We start from the raw sequence: 19,807 nt of genomic DNA on the forward strand, positions 1-19,807 counted from the left end.
AAATGCGATACTGTTCGCATTTTCAAAAATAGGTTCAAAGCTGAGTCATTTCTTTAGTCATACCATTTTTCTTAGATCGATAGATAGGTACTTTATTGATCAATTTGGGAAATGTTTGCGTTGCAGCAGCATAAAAAATAAGGCAATGTACATAAGAGAAATGAAGACACAAGAAATAAACAGTCCAAAATGTTTCTGAAATAGAAATAAAATAGCATTAAAAAGTCAAAAACATATATGGAAAATATAGATGTGGAAATACAAATATCCAGTAACAAATATAATGCAGGATATTATTGTGCAAGAAATTGATTATTCAATGTTAAATTTAATATAAATGTAAAATGTACAGTGGGAGTTTAAGTCCAGTAGGGAAGTTACTTGTTACTATGCAGGTTACGATACAGTATAGAAAATAGAAATACTACCCTTTTTATAAATGATGATGCATTGTTTTAGATTACTCTCCTAGTTTAAACAGTAGTACAGTAAGTTACCTCCACTTCAAGCAGCTACAGTAAAGTGCTACTACCACAGTCCGACACATGGTGTCACCAACTGCTGCTCTTTTCCTGCCAGCTTCACTGCCAGTGTTACTCAGCTACATTGTGAAAATGAAAAACTGATTCTCCTCGACTGAATTTCTGATTAAGATGAAAAAAAGCATACTTTTCCTACATTCATTTTCTTGTTGGGCTCACTTAAATATAGTCAGAATTTTAAACCATCACAATAGCAGGCAGATGGGTCCATATCTTACTTCCAGGACATCGTAGTTGCAGTCTTGGTGGAACTCCACACTGAACTCGTGGATAGTGAGGGTGATGCTGCTGCCAGGTGAGGTGTTGATGTACCAGATACACTCCCTGTTCTCTGGGTACTTGTTGGGATAGTCTGGGCTGTTGAAGGAGCCTCTGGGACCGGAGAGTTCCCCCCCGCAGCCTGCAGGGACACACAGCATCTCACAGGTGAATAAAGAATGTGTTTCAATCTGTTCCAACCAAGAGACTTCCAGAAAGGCCAAACACCCTCTCTTCGAATGTTGAAGAAATTGAAAACATTTCCCTCTCACCATTCTGATACCACATCATCCTGAAGCCGGACATGGACAGTGAGTCGTCTGTTCTGAACACCACGGTCAGCGCTGAGCTGGTGGTGGTGTTGGCGGGGGGGGGATTTAATCCACAGAAAGTACCGATCACAGGGGATTGAAGGTTCGGCCCGTCAAAGAGCTAGAGACAAAGTGTTTTGAGCTGAGAGTAGCGCATAGACAAAACTAATACTGGAGAAATGACAAGGAAATGTAGGGCTTTCAGAAAATAGATACGATTGATCTATGCGTTACAGCTGATAAATCGATTTTTGTACCTTGATGTAGTCATAGTCGCAAAAGCTTGAGGTGGCCTCCACCTGGAAGGCAGTGAAGGTGTAGTTGACGGTGTTCCCGGTGGTGGCCTGGATGGTCCAGCTGCACTCTGAGTTGGATGGGTATTCGTTGGGGAAGTTCAGGGACTCCACCACTCCTTTGGGGCCGGAGAGCAGGATGCCACTGCAATCTGACAACAACATAATCAGACACTATTAGACGCTGCAATACAATTTAAACACTTTTCTTGGAAGTTCAGTAAAATGTGCCCATGCAACTCAACACTTAATGTTCCAAAGCTACCAAAATGTAGCTATTTTCTTGCATCTGCACACCCTTTCAGAATATACTTCCAGTGTGTGTGTGTGTGTGTGTGCGTGTGTGTGTGTGCGTGTGTGTGTGTGTGCGTGTGTGTGTGCGTGTGTGTGTGTGTGTGTGTGTGTTTGCGTACCGGTGGTGTATGATGCAACAAAGCCTCCTGTGCTGACGCTGCTGTCGGTGCGCAGTTTGACGTAGAGGTGATGGCTGGAGGAGCTGATGGGGCTGGGCGGCTGACTGCCACACAACCTGGCCAGCTCTGGAGAAGTGCTGCTGTTCCCATCATACACCTGAACACACACACACACACACACACACACACACACACACACACACACACACACACACACACACACACACACACACACACACACACACCACACACACACACACACACACACACACACACACACACACACACACACACACACACACACACACACACACACACACACACACACACACACACACACACCACACACACACACACACACACACACACACACACACACACACACACACACACACACACACACACACACACACACACACACACACACAGGCAGGTCTTAAATGGTAAAACAAGGTAAAGAATAAACCACACCAATGATCACACTATTGCATTACCAGAAAATAAAGAAAAGCAGAACTCAAATTTTGCCTACATTTATTAAATCAAAACAAACAAAACACATTACGAAAAAACATTTTTACGGTCGTTTTTTACTTAAATCTAGCCTTCAAGTACTTAAAGATGAGTCAGGGAATGTATAAATATACCTTAAAAAATGTATTGATGTGTTTCTACCCTTGTTTTTGCTACCTACAACACTGTTCAGCCTGGAAACTATTAATCTAAAGACAAATGCTCCCACACTGAGCGACAGTACTCACAGCCAGGTAGTCATGAGAGCAGGCGTTGCTGGACTCCAGGTGGAAGTCGGAGAAGGAGAGCTGCAGCTTGCTGCCCTCGCTGGTCCTGATGCTCCAGTAGCACTCAGCGTTAGGGTGGTAGGGCAGCGGGAAGTTAGGGGAGGAGAATCCTCCAGAGGCCGTCGCCAACGTCCCTCCACAGCCTTGGAAATAGGAATTAAATCAATTAAACGGTAAGATAACTAGTGACTGGAAGACGCTAAGGAATGAGGCATTTTATGGGTTTAGTTTTTTTAAGAGAATTGGTGGATGTGGTCAAGCTAGGGAAAAAAAGAATAGCTTTGACTCAATTTAAACAAAGTTTCATTGTGCAAAATGAAATGCAAAGAGCAAACGTAACAAATCTTTCCACTTGAACTAAAGTTAGGTTTTTTGATACCGTTATAACTGTTCCCGAAAATATTCTGGATACTTACAGGGCCAAAAATGTTCAATTTGAATTAAAAAAAGTATGTATTTCCATGAATTCGTCACATTTGAGAATGAATTAGACATGAATACAGACTTTCAAATTCCAGTGGTAGCGGGCGTGACTCCATTACCTTCTCTGCTTAATCTGTACATTTAACAATATTAAAAAGTATTAACCACTCACCCGTCTGTGTGCCATCCCAGTGGGCCATGAATCCACTACGCGTGACACTGCTATCCGACCGAAATCTGACCCAAAGGCGGTTGCTATGGGATACCAGGACTGGAGGCCCCTGATTGGAGCAGAACTTTCCGATCAGGGGAGACGTCTCATAGCCGCCATCCCTGCAAAAACAAAACAAGGCATTCAAATTTTACAATCTAGATTTTTGTGCACGGCAGATTTCAGGCTCTTTTCCACATTAAAGACAAATCCTACCACTTTCATCCTTACCTGATCTCAACAAAGTCAAATCTGCAGAGGGGAGACGAGCCCTCCAGGTCAAAGCTGGTGAAGTTCAGCATTATCTGCATGTTGACCTCAACAATGATCTTGAAGATACAGTCTCTGTAGGTGGGGTAGTAGCCGGGGAAGTTTGGTGAAAAGAAGGAGCCGGTAGAGGTGGTGAAAGTCTCACTGCAGTCTGATGGAGAGAAAGCACAAGGCTGTAATCAGACGATAAAAGTTGTCATTGTTGTTGTCGCCATGCAAAAAGAACAACTAGAATTTAAATAGTGAGTTACATTTAGAAGGATAAATAAAGATACACTATCTGCCCGCCATTTCTAATTAATTATTAATAATATATCTGAAATATATTCACTAAAGAAGAAAACTTTAAAGGTCACCTATTATGCAAAATCCACTTTTTCAGGTCTTTCATACATAAACATGTGTCCCCTCTGTGTAAAGAGATTCTAGAAGTTACAGGAAAAAAGATTCGCTCTCTTTTTGTCCTGATCATTCTTTATAAAAACCTGTATGATCAGACTTTGGCCACTTTGTGATGTCATCACGATGTTTTGGCTCGTGTAACCATTAGCCAATCACCAACCAAGGTAACCCCCCCCCCCCCTTATCACCTGAATCTCCTCCTAGAGCACCATTGAGTTCTTTGTAATCAAATATCTCTCAGAGGGGCGTGGGGAGGGGCTCCTTATTTTCATCTAAAGTAACAGACAGAGAATCAGCACTTTGGAAACAGGGCTGAAACAGAGGGGATTATGGGTAATGCTGCAATGATCTGTTTGGTGTTTCAGCCAATCAGAGACATGTTTGTATATATCTGAGACCTATAATATATTGATGTAAAACTGTATAATAGGGGACCTTTAATGCCAAACGATTGAGTACCTGTGGTGGCATTGAGCGAGACATAGCTGGCAGAGAATCCCTCTGTGGCTGAACTTGTGTCAGACACAAACAGCAGAGTGAGCAGGCTGTCTGCGCTGGTGATGGAGGGAGGCACTGAACGCCCACAGTACCTGCAACGAGAAATCTCTTTACTCACCAACAACAAATATAAAGCAGCTATCAGGATTCCTCTTTCAAGAATATATATACAATCTACCTTCCGATCTTTGTTCCGGTCTGCACGGTGCCATTATCGTACACCTCCACGTAATCATAGTTACAGTTGGCGTGGTACTCCAGGTTGAAGGAGTCAAAGGACAGTCGAATCAGGTTGCCGGGGGAAACACTGATGTACCAGGTGCAGTTGGCTCCATGGGGGTAGTTGTTGGGGTGGCCGGGGCTGGTGATGGAGCCCAAAGGAGCGGTCAGGGTATCACCACAGCCTGGCACGGGAGGAAAAGGACAACTGGTCAACATCATATGACTTTTGAATATTTTTTAAGTAGATTTTAAGGATCAGCAATATAAATGTTGGGGTTTTTGTACATTTTTAGCATTAATGGAAAGTAGAACAGGGCCCAGAACAAAGCCTTGGGGAACTCCAGCCCATTAATGACTGACAACAGCTGAATATTCTATGTAAATACTGCTATATTTTACTATATCTTTCATTATTTTAAATATTTTTTAATGTTATTATAGTTTTATTAAAATAGTTCTCTACCTGTGTTTTTAATTTTTGTTTACTTTTATGTATGCACCATGACATCGAGTCAAATTCCTCGTACGTGTCAACCTACCTGGTAACAAACCTGTTTCTGATTCTGATATTTTAGTAACGGTTTTACATTTTAACCATATTTCCCTAACTATTATGAGAGAGGGAATTACCTTCAAACAAACCAAAGCTTAAAAAAAATTCTGGATGGAATCAAGCTAGCACAAATCTAACTACTGCTAAATAAAACCACAAAATTATAATATTGAAAGCTCAAAGATAAAACCACAGTTTTGCTAGATAATGTTGCTTTAAAAAAAATTGTTTTAAGCATAGAATGGCAGTCAGATTCTAAAACCAATCCTAAATACTTATTATTTCTCACCCTCCAAGAAGGAGCCGTAGGCTGCCTCAAAGCCGTAGTTGGTGTCGGAGGAGTCGGACTTGAAGCGGATGTACAGAGATTTCTGAGTGGACTGCAGCATTGGCGGTATCTCAATACCACAAAACGTCCCGAGCAGAGGAGAGCTGGAAGAGGAGCCGTCCCTCACCTGGAAGACGCAGGAATCATAAACAATGGTCAATGGTGAGGATAAAGCCATTGCGGCATGTAGACTGTGTACAGTATGTGTGTGTTTGATTTTTATTCCCCGTTATAGCAAAAACAGGACCAAGTTTGCAATTTGTATTGATCAAAGTTTCCTTATTAGTGCTATGATCATAACCACCCATACCAATATAAACAGTTGAACAAAAATGAAAATAATTAAGTAAAAAAAAAAGGGCAGAAAAGTATTATTTAATTCTTGTGTTAGTTATGATTTTGTGAATTGTTTTTGTTTACCTCAACAAAGTCAAAGCGGCAGGTTCCTCCTTCAATGTCAAACGACAGGAAGTTGAGGGTGACCACATATCCCTCCGGCTGGTTGATGACCCACTCACACACCTTGTTGTGGGGGTAGGGGTTGGGGTGGTAGGGGGAGCGCAGCTGCCCAGTTCCAGACAGAGTACCTCCACAAGCTGTGAGGGAAGGGGGAATGGTGGTTCAAGTCTTAACGCCTTCACATCACGTTCAATGTTCCTAAACCAAGTCCCTAAAGACCACTACCACCCATGTTCTTTGAATTGAATGCCTTCTTTGTATTCTGATTATATGCATTTCCTCACAACATGTTTCACAGTGCAAGCAATAATACATAAACACACACATAAACATGATGTATTTTAACATGCTTGTGCAAATGTGTGAACTCTCACCAACAGTGTAGACTGCTCTGAAACCAGCCCGACTCACTGAGCTGTCGGACCTGAAGCGAATCCACAGGTAATTTGAGTTGGAGCGGATGGGAGCTGGAGAAGTGGTCCCGCAGTACTTCCCTATCAGAGGATCAGTCTCCAGCCTGCCATCATGCACCTGGAAAGAGGGAGGAAAAGAAGGTAAGGTAGTTTGACAAAGCAAACTATCTGAATGTATTTTGTAGGGGTGTCACTATTTAAACACTTTCTAAGCACATTCTTTTTCCATAAATGAATCAGGATACATATGTGCGAGTCATACAAAAATCCTACCTCCACATAGTCAAATATGCAGCTGGCATGACTCTCGATGTCGATGTCAGTGAAGTTGAGGGACACCTTCTCACCGACCGGCAGCTTGATCAAATAGATGCACTGCCTGTTGTGGGCGTAGTTGTTGGGCCAGTTGGGGGAGATGAGGATGCCCTCACTGTCAGTGAAGGTACCCCCACAACCAGGGTCACCTAGGATAAAACACAACCAAGGATTAGGAGAGGGTTTCAACCCCAAGGGTGTGACATTTGATATAGATCTGTTATTATGCTCCCACGGTGAAGAATAACCTTCCATATTCAGTGGTTTACTTGGTAGGCAGTTTCTTACTTGGTGATGTTGTGTATGTGATGTGGAAGCCTCGGTCAGAGACACTGTGGTCGGTGTGGAAGTGGATCCATGCTGCTGGACCGGTGGTCTGCAGGGGGGCAGGGGACCCAGTGCTGCAGTACTTCCCCAACACTGGGTCTTCAGGTAGGAGACCATCCCGGATCTATTATATTAGGCAAAGGCAAAACGTGGAAAAGTAATTGCAAGGAGTTGTAATTCCATGGTATCGTTTGAGCTTGTACATGTAGCTTAAAAGGGATATCGCTTGTGGCACAAACCAAAACAATGGGAAAAATATAAAACATCTGTGCCAGTCTAAGTGCAAAGGAATTGGGTAAAAATGTCACAGGTTGACACAAAAAAAAATACACACACACAAGAAAGAGATTGTTTCATTCATGAATTTGAGCTTATCGAGCATTCCTCACCTCTAGGAAGTCGAAGTTGCAGTCGGGGTGTTGCTCCAGACTCAGAGTCCCGAATGCAAAGGTAATGAGGAGGCCGGGATCCACTGTAACCGACCAATAGCAGTCTCTGCCGGGTGGGTAGTTTCCAGGGTAACCAGGCGAGTTAATGTTGCCGTATGGGTCAGTTAGCTCGTCTCCACACACTGAGAGGAAAAGGAGAATTCAAAGAAGGTTAAATGTCTTTACTTCCCATTTTCACAGATGACAAAAAAGGACTTAGAACATTTATCATTTTGTGTTTGTTGTGGCATATACCTCCCCTTATAATTTACATTAAAAAACAATCCTAAACATAGCCTACCTGGGTCCCGGGACTCCCAAACAACAGTGAATCCGTCAGCACTGACAGTGTGGTCGGAGCGGAACCAGAAGTAAAGTGAATCGTGGGAACTGAAGAGCTCCTGGGGGTTATTTGTGCCGCAGTATTTCCCGATCTGGTAAGCAGACGCGCTCTCCCCGTCGTGGATCTGGAGGAAGTCGAAGTTGCAGTTGGTGCTGCTCTCCAGATGGAAGAAAGGGAAGGTGATGCGCAGGATCTGAAGAAGAGACAACATATAGATCTTCCTTTGGCATTTGATTTCATGTAAAGAAAAACCTTTACAGAAGAGTGCTTTGATAGCCGAGAAGCTAAAAGGACATTACAGAAACAAAGTCAACAAATGGCAGGAAAGTGAAAGAGACGTACTGACCTTGTTGGGGTCGGTGCGGATCACCCAGGCACAGCTGACCTGGTGATCGTACTCATCATGACCCGGCGTGTTGGGATAACTGAAGCTACCAGCAGGGCCCGTCAGGTACCCTCCACACACTGGAAACACATGGATACTTTAAAATACTGTATATTATTACAGAAAGCAGTCATTTGATTCTACTATACTTAAGCAATAGCTCACGACAGGCTGTGGTATATGCTCAGTATATCACAGCTAAGGGGCGTGGTTCGGCTAAGAACCAATCAGATTGCTTGATTTGACTTGTCCGTTTTATAAAGTTATACATTCTCTGTTAATCTTAATGATTTTAAATATACATAGTTAGCTAGATAGCTACTTATTCCTGCATTGTACTTGTACCATCGCTTGCAATATGTATGTCTTTCTTTTTATGTCTTAAGGTTATTGTAGGAGGAGCCTGGGACTTTATAAGTCTTATTTTTTCATATAAACATAATAGCATCGTTTTTGGCAATGAAAATAATGAGTGACAATGAAATATTTAACAAAATCACACCCTGATCAGTCCCCACTTCTTCCCTTCCTCTCCCCTGCATATCTTCTTGTTGTGTGTATACCTTGCTGTGCTGTCTGGCAGAGGGGTCCGGTCCACTGAGTGGTGCAGGTACACGTGAATCCATTACTGCCGTCTGCGCAGGTTCCTCCGTTCTGACACGGGTTGCTTAAGCACTCGTTGATATTCTGGTCACAGTTGACTCCCTGCCAGCCGGCGTTGCAGGAGCAGACGTAGCCAGGAGAGGAGGTGGTGGGCTGTGGGGGGGGAAGCAGCAGTCAGACATTGAGAATGTATCGTCACTAAAGGATTCAAGTGAGGATTTTTGGTTAAACTCACTGTCTTACAGATATAACAAAAGGTGAAGGACAACTTTGTGTGAGTTTTATCTTTTAGCACAACTCACAGATATACAGCCCATCATGTCTAAACAGTCACACACACACTCACCACACACTGCCCGTTGACACAGGGGTTGTTGGTCGTACAGATGTTGCTGGTCTGGGTGCAGCCAGTCGGCCCGTAGCCATTACCGATGTATCCAGGAGGACAGGTGCATAAAGGGAGGCTGGAGCCTGGTGGATGTGTGAGGGAGGAGAGGGAAGAGAGTTAGGTACTTTGCCAACATCATACTTTGGAGACTGTAAGGCAAGGCAAGGCAAGTTTATTTATATAGCACTTTTCAACACAAGGCAATTCAAAGTGCTTTACAAAAAATGAAAGAGATTAAAAAAATGGCATTTAAAATCAGTCATTAAAAAGAAAAGCTAATAAAATAAACATTAAAAGAAAAAATACATGGATAAAAGTTACAGTGCAGTCAATTAAACATTAAAAGAAAAAAAAAAAAAAAAAAAAGTACATGGATAAAACTGTAGACATTTACTTGAGTGAATAAATGTATCAGTCCTTTTTTTGAGAAGTTAAAGTCCAATTAAACAGACAATGCACGATTATTCAAAAAGTAGGCCACAAATTCAAGTTGCTATCAACACACACTTACCTAGGCTGGAGGTGCAGGAAGCCAATGGGTGACAGCCTCCATTGTTTGAGGCGCAGATGCTGCTCTGGGTGCAAGTTCTTCCATCCCCCTCATAGCCTGCACAAAAACCAGGGTCTCAGATTAATTTAGGAGACCAGAACGGGTAAGGTCGTATAGGTATCCCACATTCACTCATTTTCAAAATTGCAAATTAAAAGCTCCTTAAAGACTTTTATCCTTACACCAGATGTCGGCATATTAAAAACCGTCTATAGCAGAATTCATAGCACTGGTTACAATTATAACCCTTAAATGTTCCCATCATACCTGGAGGGCAGGCCCCACAGTGGAAGGAGCCCATGGTGTTCAGGCATTGCACCATGGGAGCTGAGGAGCAGCCGCCGTTATTGGTCAAACACTCGTCCACATCCTGACAGCTGTAGCCGTTGCCCTGCCAACCTGAGACATATTAGAGGATATTTAAGCCGATTTTCCTCATTCCAATATACATAAAGTCACAAATCAAATGCACATCATATGCTCATAACTCCATTAATCCTGCTCCAATATTTCCGAGATTTAGCTATACTCTGCGAGGAATACACATGTGCCTCAAAGTCACAACATCAGTGATCTAACCCTAAACCCAGAGAGTGTTACTGAGTGTTACCAGCAGGACAGGTCCCACAGTAGAAGGACCCCGGTGTGTTGTAGCAGGGGACAATGGGGTTGGAGGAGCAAGGTTTTGTGGGAAGGTTACACTCGTTCACATCGGCCACACAGGACGGGTTCCCTGCTGGAGCCTCCCAGCCATCCTCACAGATGCATTTATATTTAGGCTGTTTACAGGGTAAGAAAAGTCAGTGTGAAAACAAAATCAAAGAAACACAAAAACAGCAGACATTTCCAGGTCATATGTGTAAACTAGGCTGGTTTAGTGTCAGGTTACCTGTCCAGGTGTAATGCGGTCTGCATCGATGCATGTGCCGTGTTCACACAGGTTCTGCCCTGCGTTCCTGCAGTCATCATACCGCACCGTGCAGAGAGTCCCGGACCACTCAGGAGAACAGGTACAACTGCACAGCAACAGAAATATAATTTACATACCATAATGGTCGGTCCAGAATGAGCTCACTGCTAAAGCCAAATGATCTGAGACAAGCTGTCACCGGCCCAAATCTGTTGGCTGCACAGACACAGAAAACAACTTATCTCTAGACAGAGTTGTACCGTAATACCTGACAACTGTTTATGACAGCTTTTATGAATCTTTCTACTGCCCTCTGGTTGGCTGATCTGGTGTAAAGTTGTTTCTGTATCGTTTGTGGCAACTGCAGTACCTTACCTTGAAGCAGTTTCGCTATAAAAGGTGATTACGGCTTGTATTCTAATGTTTTTTATTCCAAAAGTGTATGTAAAAAGTAATATCGGAAGACATACGTGAATGATCCAGGGGTGTTGACACAGGTTGCTCCATTCTGACAACTCTGTAATGTTCCAGCATAAACCTGACATTCATTCACATCTGTCGCACAGTTAGGACCCTAAGAAACAGAAAGAGAAGGGGAGAGGGGAGAAACACACACCTGGTTCACAATCAGATGAAAATATTAACTATATATAAGTCAAACATTCATGATAATAGAGCCAAATGTTATACAGGCCAATACACGCTAACATTTTACATACATCAAAAACCTACACGGATAGCCAAATACTATTACAGACGTTATATTAGGTTTCTAATAGGGCTGCTTTGTGGACATTACTTGAGGTATTTGGGATTGCAATCAGCACCCGTACAGTTATACCAATTGATATTAAATAAAGCCTACAATTCGATACATAGGCAGCTGTTAGAGAAGAACAGAGAGACTCACAGCCCAGTTGTTGGGACACACACAGTGGTATGCGTTGAGTAAATTCAGACATGTTCCTCCGTTCTGACAGGGATTACTGCTGCAGGACACCTTCTGCACGGTCTGCAGGAGGAAAGAGGAGAGGTTAGAAACATGACATTAATGGGAATGCCTTTTGTTTGAGTCATATCAACAATCAGTTCTTAAACGACTTACGATTTCAAGTGCAGACACTTTGCCCTCAAGAGCTGTCACCTGGAAAGCATGGGAAGAAGCATTTGTTTTCAGAATAGGAACATTATTTGGACAGAGTAACCAAATAATGTTTTATAAAATGGCTTTAAATAAGCAAATCATTTACGGAAGTCGTTTTTGATGTCGTACCTTGGTATCCAGCTGGTTTAGTTTGTTGGTGACATCGGGGGAAACTCCACCTCCGTGAGTCTTTATGTCAGTAATATCAGCTTTGTTGGTTTTGATCTGAAATCACACAGTTACGGAAATAAAAAACAAAAGCTGAGGACAGACATTTCCCTGAAGAAATCCTTCCCTTTTTACACATTATATAAAATCAGTACAGTAGTGTGGTTTGATTTACAAATCTAACACAAATTGAGAACTATATATCTTTTTTTTTTTAAAAGGTCAATGAGTTCACAGAAGTGGAATGAGGGGCCTCTTTGGTACAGTAAGTGTTGAAATAACCATTTATCAGATAACTAATTTATTAATAAATGTACTTAAAAAATGTTAAAGAAGTTTCTAGTAGTTATTTTGTATCAGAATCCACTGACTGTAATACACCTGACCCCTGACCTTTGGCCCGGTCTAATCTGCTGCGTCTGCTTCCTAACCTGTCAATCATTCACAGCCTCATATGAGCAGCAGCAAGCTTCCAGTTGTGTAAAGCTGATAAGAAGTCATAATGAGACTGTAACATAGTAAAGTGGTTTGTTTGGAGAAGATAATGAGTTTGCTGCTGCTGTGATGTTGGTGAAGTGCCAGGAGAACAACCCTGTTTCAATAAAGACAAAGATACGGCAACAGTAATCTTAAAATATATGTTTTCCTCGAAACTGTGAAGAAAGCGTTTGATCTGTATGGGAATTTAAATGTGTAGGATATGAACCATTACAGTTTTCTTATTGCAAGGATATTCTTAGCCTGAAAGGATGTGAAAATGTTAAGAAACACTAAACTTTTACTGCACACTTCCTGGTTGTTGTGACCACGTAGAAAGCTATATAATAGAAGTCATCACCAAAGTTGTATCTGCAGTACATTTCTGTTAATCATACAGTGTTACATGTCCCTAAACTGTGGTTTATCATGTGAAACTCGGGCTATTCCATCACATGTAGTGTAAAAAGCTCACCTGGTTCATGAGCTGTGTGAGGTCCTCTTCCCCCACTTTGACCCGGCCGTTGGCTGCCGTCTGGAAGCGGATTTCTTTATTGTCCCCAGTGTTGAAGACGAGGTGACCATTATCCGACAGCATACGAGGCCTTCAGGGGCAAATCACAAATTCCATCAACTGTCAATCAATCTCACATTTGAGATAAGATTCATTTAGGTCAATCGGAGTTACGTCGACATTAAGAAACTAAACGTTTTTTATAAGGCTATAAAACTCATATTGTATTCAGAGAATTTATCATTTTCAAAATCAGTGGGAAAAATAAGACATTACTCCAACAATAATCCATTTATAAAATGTTTTTCGAGAGGAAGTTGGTTCCTCTTCGGAGTAGAATTCCAACATGATGACAGAGCATAAGTGACTACACACTGATAACAAAAAAAGGAAAACAAAAAAGCTAACATTGCATAAAGACAGCTTGATTACCAATGGGTATTAAAGAATAAAGTATTTTTGCTTTTCAATGATAATTATTGACAACCTTAAAATGAAATAAAAAAGAGTAGGCTCAAATTCATCTGCAGAACTTTTTGTATATACAGCCCAGCTTAAATACTGTTGGAGGCCTTCATTTTTGATCCACCACCATACAAGACATCCCAATTCACTACCAACTCACTGATCGTTGCTAGCGCTCCTCTTGCTCCGTCTCTCTCCCGTGTCGCTGGGTTCTCCTTGCAGCCCTGCCAGGAGGAATATGAGGACGAAGAAAAGCCACGAGAGCCGCAGAGACCCCGCCATAGAGAGAGATGTGCTGCCTAAACTCTCCAACCTCCTAACTGGGGTCTGATGTGCTGCCTAAACTCTCCAACCTCCTAACTGGGGTCTGATGTGCTGCCTAAACTCTCCAACCTCCTAACTGGGGTCTGATGTGCTGCCACACTCTAATGCTCAGTGCCAAGACTTTGACCTGACAGAACCACCATAAAGCTCACCTCAGTTTCCCAAAGCTTAACTGTGTTAAGGAGAACGTCCCTCACATGATCAGGAGATGAGTAACCTGCTGCGTGGGCTTTATACAAGTCAGAAGGGGTTAAGGTGAAAATCAACTCAAATGATCCTCATGAGAGGTTTTTAGTCCTTCCTTAAAAAAGACATCATAAGAAAATGATGAATTATATTTATAACAGTTACACTGACAAATTGTTTGCATTTTACTTTGTTATTAACAGAATGAAAATCAACAACACACTGATTAAAAAAGGGGCCATCTTATTTGAATGATTCTGGCTGGATTGTGGTAATAATTGTCCCTAATGGTGGTAATACAAATAACAAATGGAAATGAATTGGTTCAATTATTAAAAATGTCTTTTAGCAGAATAAAAACTGAAGAAACTTGTAATATATTTGTATTATTGTTGACATCAAACATTATTATCGGCTACTCTTACTATATTTCATGACCATGTGTTATTTCCCGTCAGTATTACTTTTATGTTAGCAATTTATTGTGTAAAATAAAACTCCCAAGTAGGTCATTTTCTAGCCGTATCACAAAATACCCTGAATAACTCTCACTTTATACGACAAGTACTGCAGGTTAATAATCCTGATCAGTTTAATAAAATGTGCTTTTTAAGCATGTTTTACTATTGATAAGAACTTCCTTATAAACCTCGTTCAAGGAAAATGCTTTTATGATGTTGTGTAAGCATAAGCACATTCATTAAATAACATTTAACACACAAACATACACAGAATGTTGTGTGCAATCTCCTGAAATCATGTGAGACAGCCCATAAAGTTAACAGCTTCGCTCAGAGGAGAGGTTTTTACGGGGGTGTTACCTGACCCTCCAGTTTACTGTACGTTTGAGTGGTTGATACTGTCCTGCCTTTCTGTACGACAGGATGTTCATCAGAAACATCCATCATCTAATTTCTGAGCTGACCTCCTGAGCATGTCTCCTCCTCCCTCTCCACCCCGGCCCGACTTTCCTCCTTCTTCTCATCCTAAAAAAGGAATGAACCAAAGTGTTTTTTTTTAAATAGCATTGCGATTGACTAATGACTGAAACGTACTAAGAGCCATCGCAGGAGAGATTTTCTCCGCAAGACAAATGGATTTCAGCAGAATAATTAACTTAATTAACAAATTTGCATGCATATTCATCAAGCCATTGATGTCGCTCCAGCAGCAGCAGCCTGATGAACGCGGCTGTAATAAGGATCTCATTTACATCCTGCCGTCCACTGCCATTTGTACATGAAGACGGGATGAGCTAGAAAAAAAGAAAGACAAAGAAAGTAAGAGATAACCTGGTTAGCCAACATGCATCTTGAAAATACAGAAATGTTTGGTTAATAGGAGCATGTGTGTGATGCTGGCTGCCAAATGCCAATTCTGTTTCAAAGCTTTATGATGGAAAACCAGGCCAATCGCACTCTCAAACTGTGTGTATGATATTATAAAGAAAACACTGATCATTCAAATAAAGAGTCAGGTTTGTCTCTATTTTTTAACCCTTGTGTCTTTGGCTGAAGTCGAATAGTCCATTTAGCTTAGGAACCTTCCTAACCGAGTGAAATGACCCGGAAGTCCCTCAGTGGCAGCCATGATAAGTGCCGTTCCAATTCTCTCGAAGATGATAGGAAAGGAGGTTTCAAACTTCCTTTATAACCTCCTTTAGCTTAGGAACCACTGGACCTCCCTTACCGAAAGGAGAGCAGACAATGCTGCCCCACAATGCCTTGCAGCCGCAGCATTTGCCGTCACTCAACAGTCGGCCGTTCACGGAAACAAACGATTATGGCAGAGAAATTATATCATGAAAGTTACGGTGCTTATTAAGCTTTTTAAAACGTATGTGGTAAGTTGCCAAAGTGCTTTGTTTTGAACGTTCATCGGTATTATAATCAAAAAGAGAAATATGAACGTTAGTTTTGACTGAAATGATCAAATAAAGTCAACATTTCACTGAGCTGTGTGGGGTTTGTTCAACTTTTAAAAGATGTTTGAATGGTGATATACACAGTGATAGATGTTAAAGACTAACGTTTATAATAAATACATTTGTATTGATTTTAAGATCTTTTCATAGTTCATACAATCATACGTATTGGGATCATTTGTATTAATGTGGACCGGAGGGAGAGGGTGACGAGCATAAGTTTCACTTTCCTTTTTTATTTCAATTCCAATTTTGGTCCTGAATAATTAAGAATATGTTTCTCTGTTGTCCACGTTCATAAAGCATAAAGCAACAGCATCAGAGCACGGTGCAGAGTCTCTAGATGAGTCCCTCGTTCTTATTAAACATCCATGTTGTAGTCCGCTGTATAGAAAACTGTAGTTTCCATAGTTTCCCCACAGCAGCAGACGCACATTCAGGACGTCTGCTGGCGCATCATAAACACGTTGTATAGTGAACGTGCAGTCGGATTCTCAAAGTCTCTTCTCCTAAATCCTTTTGAATTCTCCTATCCACTATCCCTTAACCCCGTGACGTTTCACTCAGAGGTCAAGGAATAGACGATAGGGTTAGACGTTAGGAGCTGATTTTTGGATTATCCGACCGCAACCTTTGTCTTTTAGTTTGCACGTATACGAATACAAATGGCACTTTTTCCCCTTTCCTACTGCCATACTTCTGTAGCTTTGACCACAACAATCTTCAAACTCTGCCTTTATTTCAATCTCAACTACAGACCTGTAACGTTCTTTTTAAAGCATCTTGCAATTGTATATGCACTAGGGATGGGTGACGAGACGCGTTATTACATTGGTAAGGGTCCCCTGATTGGTCAGTGTCAAACATGTGATTAGTTGCTGGAGTAACAGTGCTACTATCAAAGCCAAGTCAAAGTCAACATGTTACATTTTTAAAACCTGTTGAATGATTAATTGATTGTTTTGGGGAGTTGGCTAAAAATACAGAAGAGATCCCAAATCGAAATGTTTATTTTTGTTGTCCATTATTTGTCACTTATCAAGGACTGAGTTATACAGCTATTTCTGCAAAATGTGTCGGTCACAACCTCAAAAGTCAACTTAAACAATGACAGCAGTCACAAGTGAGACGAGAGGATGGAGATTGTGATCATCACAGTCACTTGTTTCGAGGGACCACGTTTGTTAATGGTCACCTATACAGTATGCAAAACCCACTTCTTCATGTCTCTTCTACATCAACATGTGTCCCCTCTGTGGAAAGAGACTCTGAAAGGTTCAGGAACAAAGATTCTCTCTCTTTTTGTCCTGACCATTTATATAAAAACCTGTCTGAAAATGAGCTGATTAGATTTTGGCCACTTTATGATGTCATAACGATGTCTTGTCTTGTGTAACCATTAGCCAATCAGCAACCAAGGTAACCCCCCCCTTATCACCTGAATCTCCTCCTAGAGCACCATTGAGTTCTTTGTAACCAAATATCTCTCAGAGGGGCGTGGGGAGGGGCTCCTTATTTTCATCGAAAGTAACAGACAGAGAATCAGCACTTTTGAAACAGGGCTGAAACAGAGGGGATTATGGGTAATGCTGCAATGATCTGTTTGGTGTTTGGAGCCAAACACTTCAGAGACATGTTTTGTATTTATCTGAGACCTATAATATATTGATGAAAAACAGTATAATAGGAGACCTTTAAAGTGCATCAGGAATCTTCCCCTGTGAGGAATGTTATCCACTCACAAACACTGATATGTGCGCCTATATATCATGTGCAGGACTGTTTTTATATGCAGGTTTTCAGACAAATTAAACGCCATCAGCCCCACCCAGTGATGGTGCTCTGCGGGAGCTCAGCCACAGAGGGATTGCATTACCTCCATGTGTTATCCACAGAGAGAGTGATGGAGCACATAGTGCCATCTGTGCTGCCTTTCATTTGCATTCCCAACAACTGCCTGGTCTCTCCACTCACTTGTTTCATCTTCTTTGTCTTTATTTTTAACCAAGTAAGCAAATCTTCCATTTATGAGTTTAAATGTTTCAGTCCTCTGTTTTTGTAGAAAATAAATCCTGTTGGGGGATTTTTGGAAACAAAAACTCTGTGGTGCATAGGTGCAGTTCTCCATTTAGGACACTATTTGATCTATTGAAGCAAAGTTGTGTGTCAGTGAGTCAATGAAATGTTTTCTCATAGACCAGTGACGTTATTGTAACAAAGTAAAGCTTCATCGTTAAAAAATAAGCCTGCCAAAAAGATTCTGCAGTGTTTTCTTCAGGCTTGTTTACTGCAGGCAGCTCTACTTCGTCTGCCGTCTCACACGAAGCTGCAGATCGTAGATGTGGGTTCACTGCCAACACACCATTTGGTCTTTGAGTGGGCCGGAGTTGGTGTGTGTGTGCGCCCATCTGGAAATGCGAGGTACCAAGAGACAAACACACAGATCCCTTCACAGATGTTTGCATAATTAAAACGGCACCTATACTCTCAGAGATACCACCTCCTCTATGTTTTATCACTTCTACATTAGAAAAAATACATGAAAAGGTAAACATTATTGCCTGTAAACAAGCTTTTGGCCTTACAAGTGATGTCTAAAAACTACCATATGTTAAAGGTTTAGTGCTTTTTGGTTTGAAAACCAAGGTCAACCATGGACATCGAGCACTTACTGGGACCACATTGGCAAGGTAGGAGGAGGGGGCTGCACCTACACACACATTTTCTGATTTGACGTCACCACCAACAGTTTGCCGATAGCTAGAAAATGTTTGCTTTCTGCTCCGTAACACAATTAAGAGGCAATTAATGTAACAGAACAGGGGCAAAGTCCCACCTGTTGGCAGCAAATAGTTAATTTATAGCATTCTAGATTAATGTTTGAAGTGAAAAAAAATGCTGCTCTGAACCATCATTGGTATACCATTTAAGGTCAGTGGCTGGATAGAATAGTTTTAAAATAATGCATCAGCTAACAAAGTTATAGAACGAGTTATTCAAAGAAGAAATGTTAGCTTTGTGTGTCTAGAGGAAAAGTTAGGCGTTCTACAAAGATTCATCATCTAGGAACCATTAATGTCGGAAACGTGTGTGATCTGAGGTGCTCACAGACACATTATCTAAAAGCAGAATTATTTCACATTAAACTTAAATACCTCTTCTCATGTTAAATGGGGGGAAGAAACTAATGGTATTTTTAGGGGCTTTGATGGGGTCATTAGCAGTTAGTGGATGTCAGTATTAGCTGGTAATATAAATGGCCTCATTGTATGACATGCCAGTCCAAATAGCTCTTAATGTGGCCCTGATTAGCCCGAGTCAAGGACAGACAAACTTCATGCAATTTGTCCGGATAGGATCCGTTCATACATATTTTATAAGTATGAACTGATATTTATTATTCATAGCTTTCAGATAGATGAGTTCAATTGGTCTCACTCTCAGTCCACGACGCACTTGGAGTGCCGGCCTTTGAACGGACATTTTCCTGTCCTTGAGGTAAAAAGTTAGAAGTTTCTCAACATGAGAATCAAGACGCCCAGTGGGGTGTCGAGAGAAGCAGACATTATTATTAGAATCTTTTCAACTGGTTTTGATATACGTTATGTTCAAGCAGCAACAACGGTTAGCTTGGAATATAAAGCCTCGAGGAAATGGAAAACGCATATCCTACCAGTGGAGGTGCTAATAGAGGACAAACTTTAAGTGCTCTTTATATGTGCACAGATCTAAAGGGTTTTAGAATGTCTAAGATCCTGACAATTGAGTAATGGGTCAGTGTATGTAATACTAGCCACTGGAGTGCAGACAGGTTGATTGAATATTTATACTGGACAAAGACAGTGATGTCCACTTTTGATTTGTACTCTGCATATCCAGGCCTCCTTTTGGAGACGAGACATTTTAAGACGGCCAATAGTTAACAATGACCTTTCATGAATTGAAAACAGACATATTCTA

General features: G+C 41.4%; 1 protein-coding gene across 1 annotated transcript in view; it reads right to left on the reverse strand.

Annotated features, from left to right (window-relative positions):
* cubn (cubilin (intrinsic factor-cobalamin receptor)) overlaps positions 1 to 15,040 on the reverse strand; it is a 31,227-nt gene extending 16,187 nt beyond the window's left edge. The window contains exons 1-29 of the mRNA XM_034210721.1: positions 13,574 to 15,040; positions 12,910 to 13,039; positions 11,919 to 12,014; positions 11,751 to 11,789; positions 11,556 to 11,657; positions 11,116 to 11,219; positions 10,625 to 10,751; positions 10,346 to 10,514; positions 10,003 to 10,134; positions 9,697 to 9,792; positions 9,144 to 9,268; positions 8,758 to 8,950; positions 8,156 to 8,274; positions 7,768 to 8,002; positions 7,428 to 7,609; positions 7,000 to 7,162; positions 6,670 to 6,860; positions 6,358 to 6,514; positions 5,945 to 6,120; positions 5,486 to 5,651; positions 4,600 to 4,825; positions 4,383 to 4,513; positions 3,483 to 3,672; positions 3,213 to 3,373; positions 2,579 to 2,760; positions 1,818 to 1,974; positions 1,369 to 1,556; positions 1,073 to 1,232; positions 761 to 942 (exon numbers count right to left, since the gene is read on the reverse strand). Coding sequence (XP_034066612.1) covers positions 761 to 942; positions 1,073 to 1,232; positions 1,369 to 1,556; positions 1,818 to 1,974; positions 2,579 to 2,760; positions 3,213 to 3,373; positions 3,483 to 3,672; positions 4,383 to 4,513; positions 4,600 to 4,825; positions 5,486 to 5,651; positions 5,945 to 6,120; positions 6,358 to 6,514; positions 6,670 to 6,860; positions 7,000 to 7,162; positions 7,428 to 7,609; positions 7,768 to 8,002; positions 8,156 to 8,274; positions 8,758 to 8,950; positions 9,144 to 9,268; positions 9,697 to 9,792; positions 10,003 to 10,134; positions 10,346 to 10,514; positions 10,625 to 10,751; positions 11,116 to 11,219; positions 11,556 to 11,657; positions 11,751 to 11,789; positions 11,919 to 12,014; positions 12,910 to 13,039; positions 13,574 to 13,695 — 4,401 coding nt within the window. The 5' untranslated portion in view covers positions 13,696 to 15,040. The remainder of the gene's footprint in view (positions 1 to 760; positions 943 to 1,072; positions 1,233 to 1,368; positions 1,557 to 1,817; positions 1,975 to 2,578; positions 2,761 to 3,212; positions 3,374 to 3,482; positions 3,673 to 4,382; positions 4,514 to 4,599; positions 4,826 to 5,485; positions 5,652 to 5,944; positions 6,121 to 6,357; positions 6,515 to 6,669; positions 6,861 to 6,999; positions 7,163 to 7,427; positions 7,610 to 7,767; positions 8,003 to 8,155; positions 8,275 to 8,757; positions 8,951 to 9,143; positions 9,269 to 9,696; positions 9,793 to 10,002; positions 10,135 to 10,345; positions 10,515 to 10,624; positions 10,752 to 11,115; positions 11,220 to 11,555; positions 11,658 to 11,750; positions 11,790 to 11,918; positions 12,015 to 12,909; positions 13,040 to 13,573) is intronic.
* Positions 15,041 to 19,807: the final 4,767 nt, after the last annotated feature.

The sequence above is a fragment of the Gymnodraco acuticeps genome, unplaced genomic scaffold (genome assembly GCF_902827175.1).
Source record: "Gymnodraco acuticeps unplaced genomic scaffold, fGymAcu1.1, whole genome shotgun sequence".
Classification (NCBI taxonomy): domain Eukaryota; kingdom Metazoa; phylum Chordata; class Actinopteri; order Perciformes; family Bathydraconidae; genus Gymnodraco; species Gymnodraco acuticeps.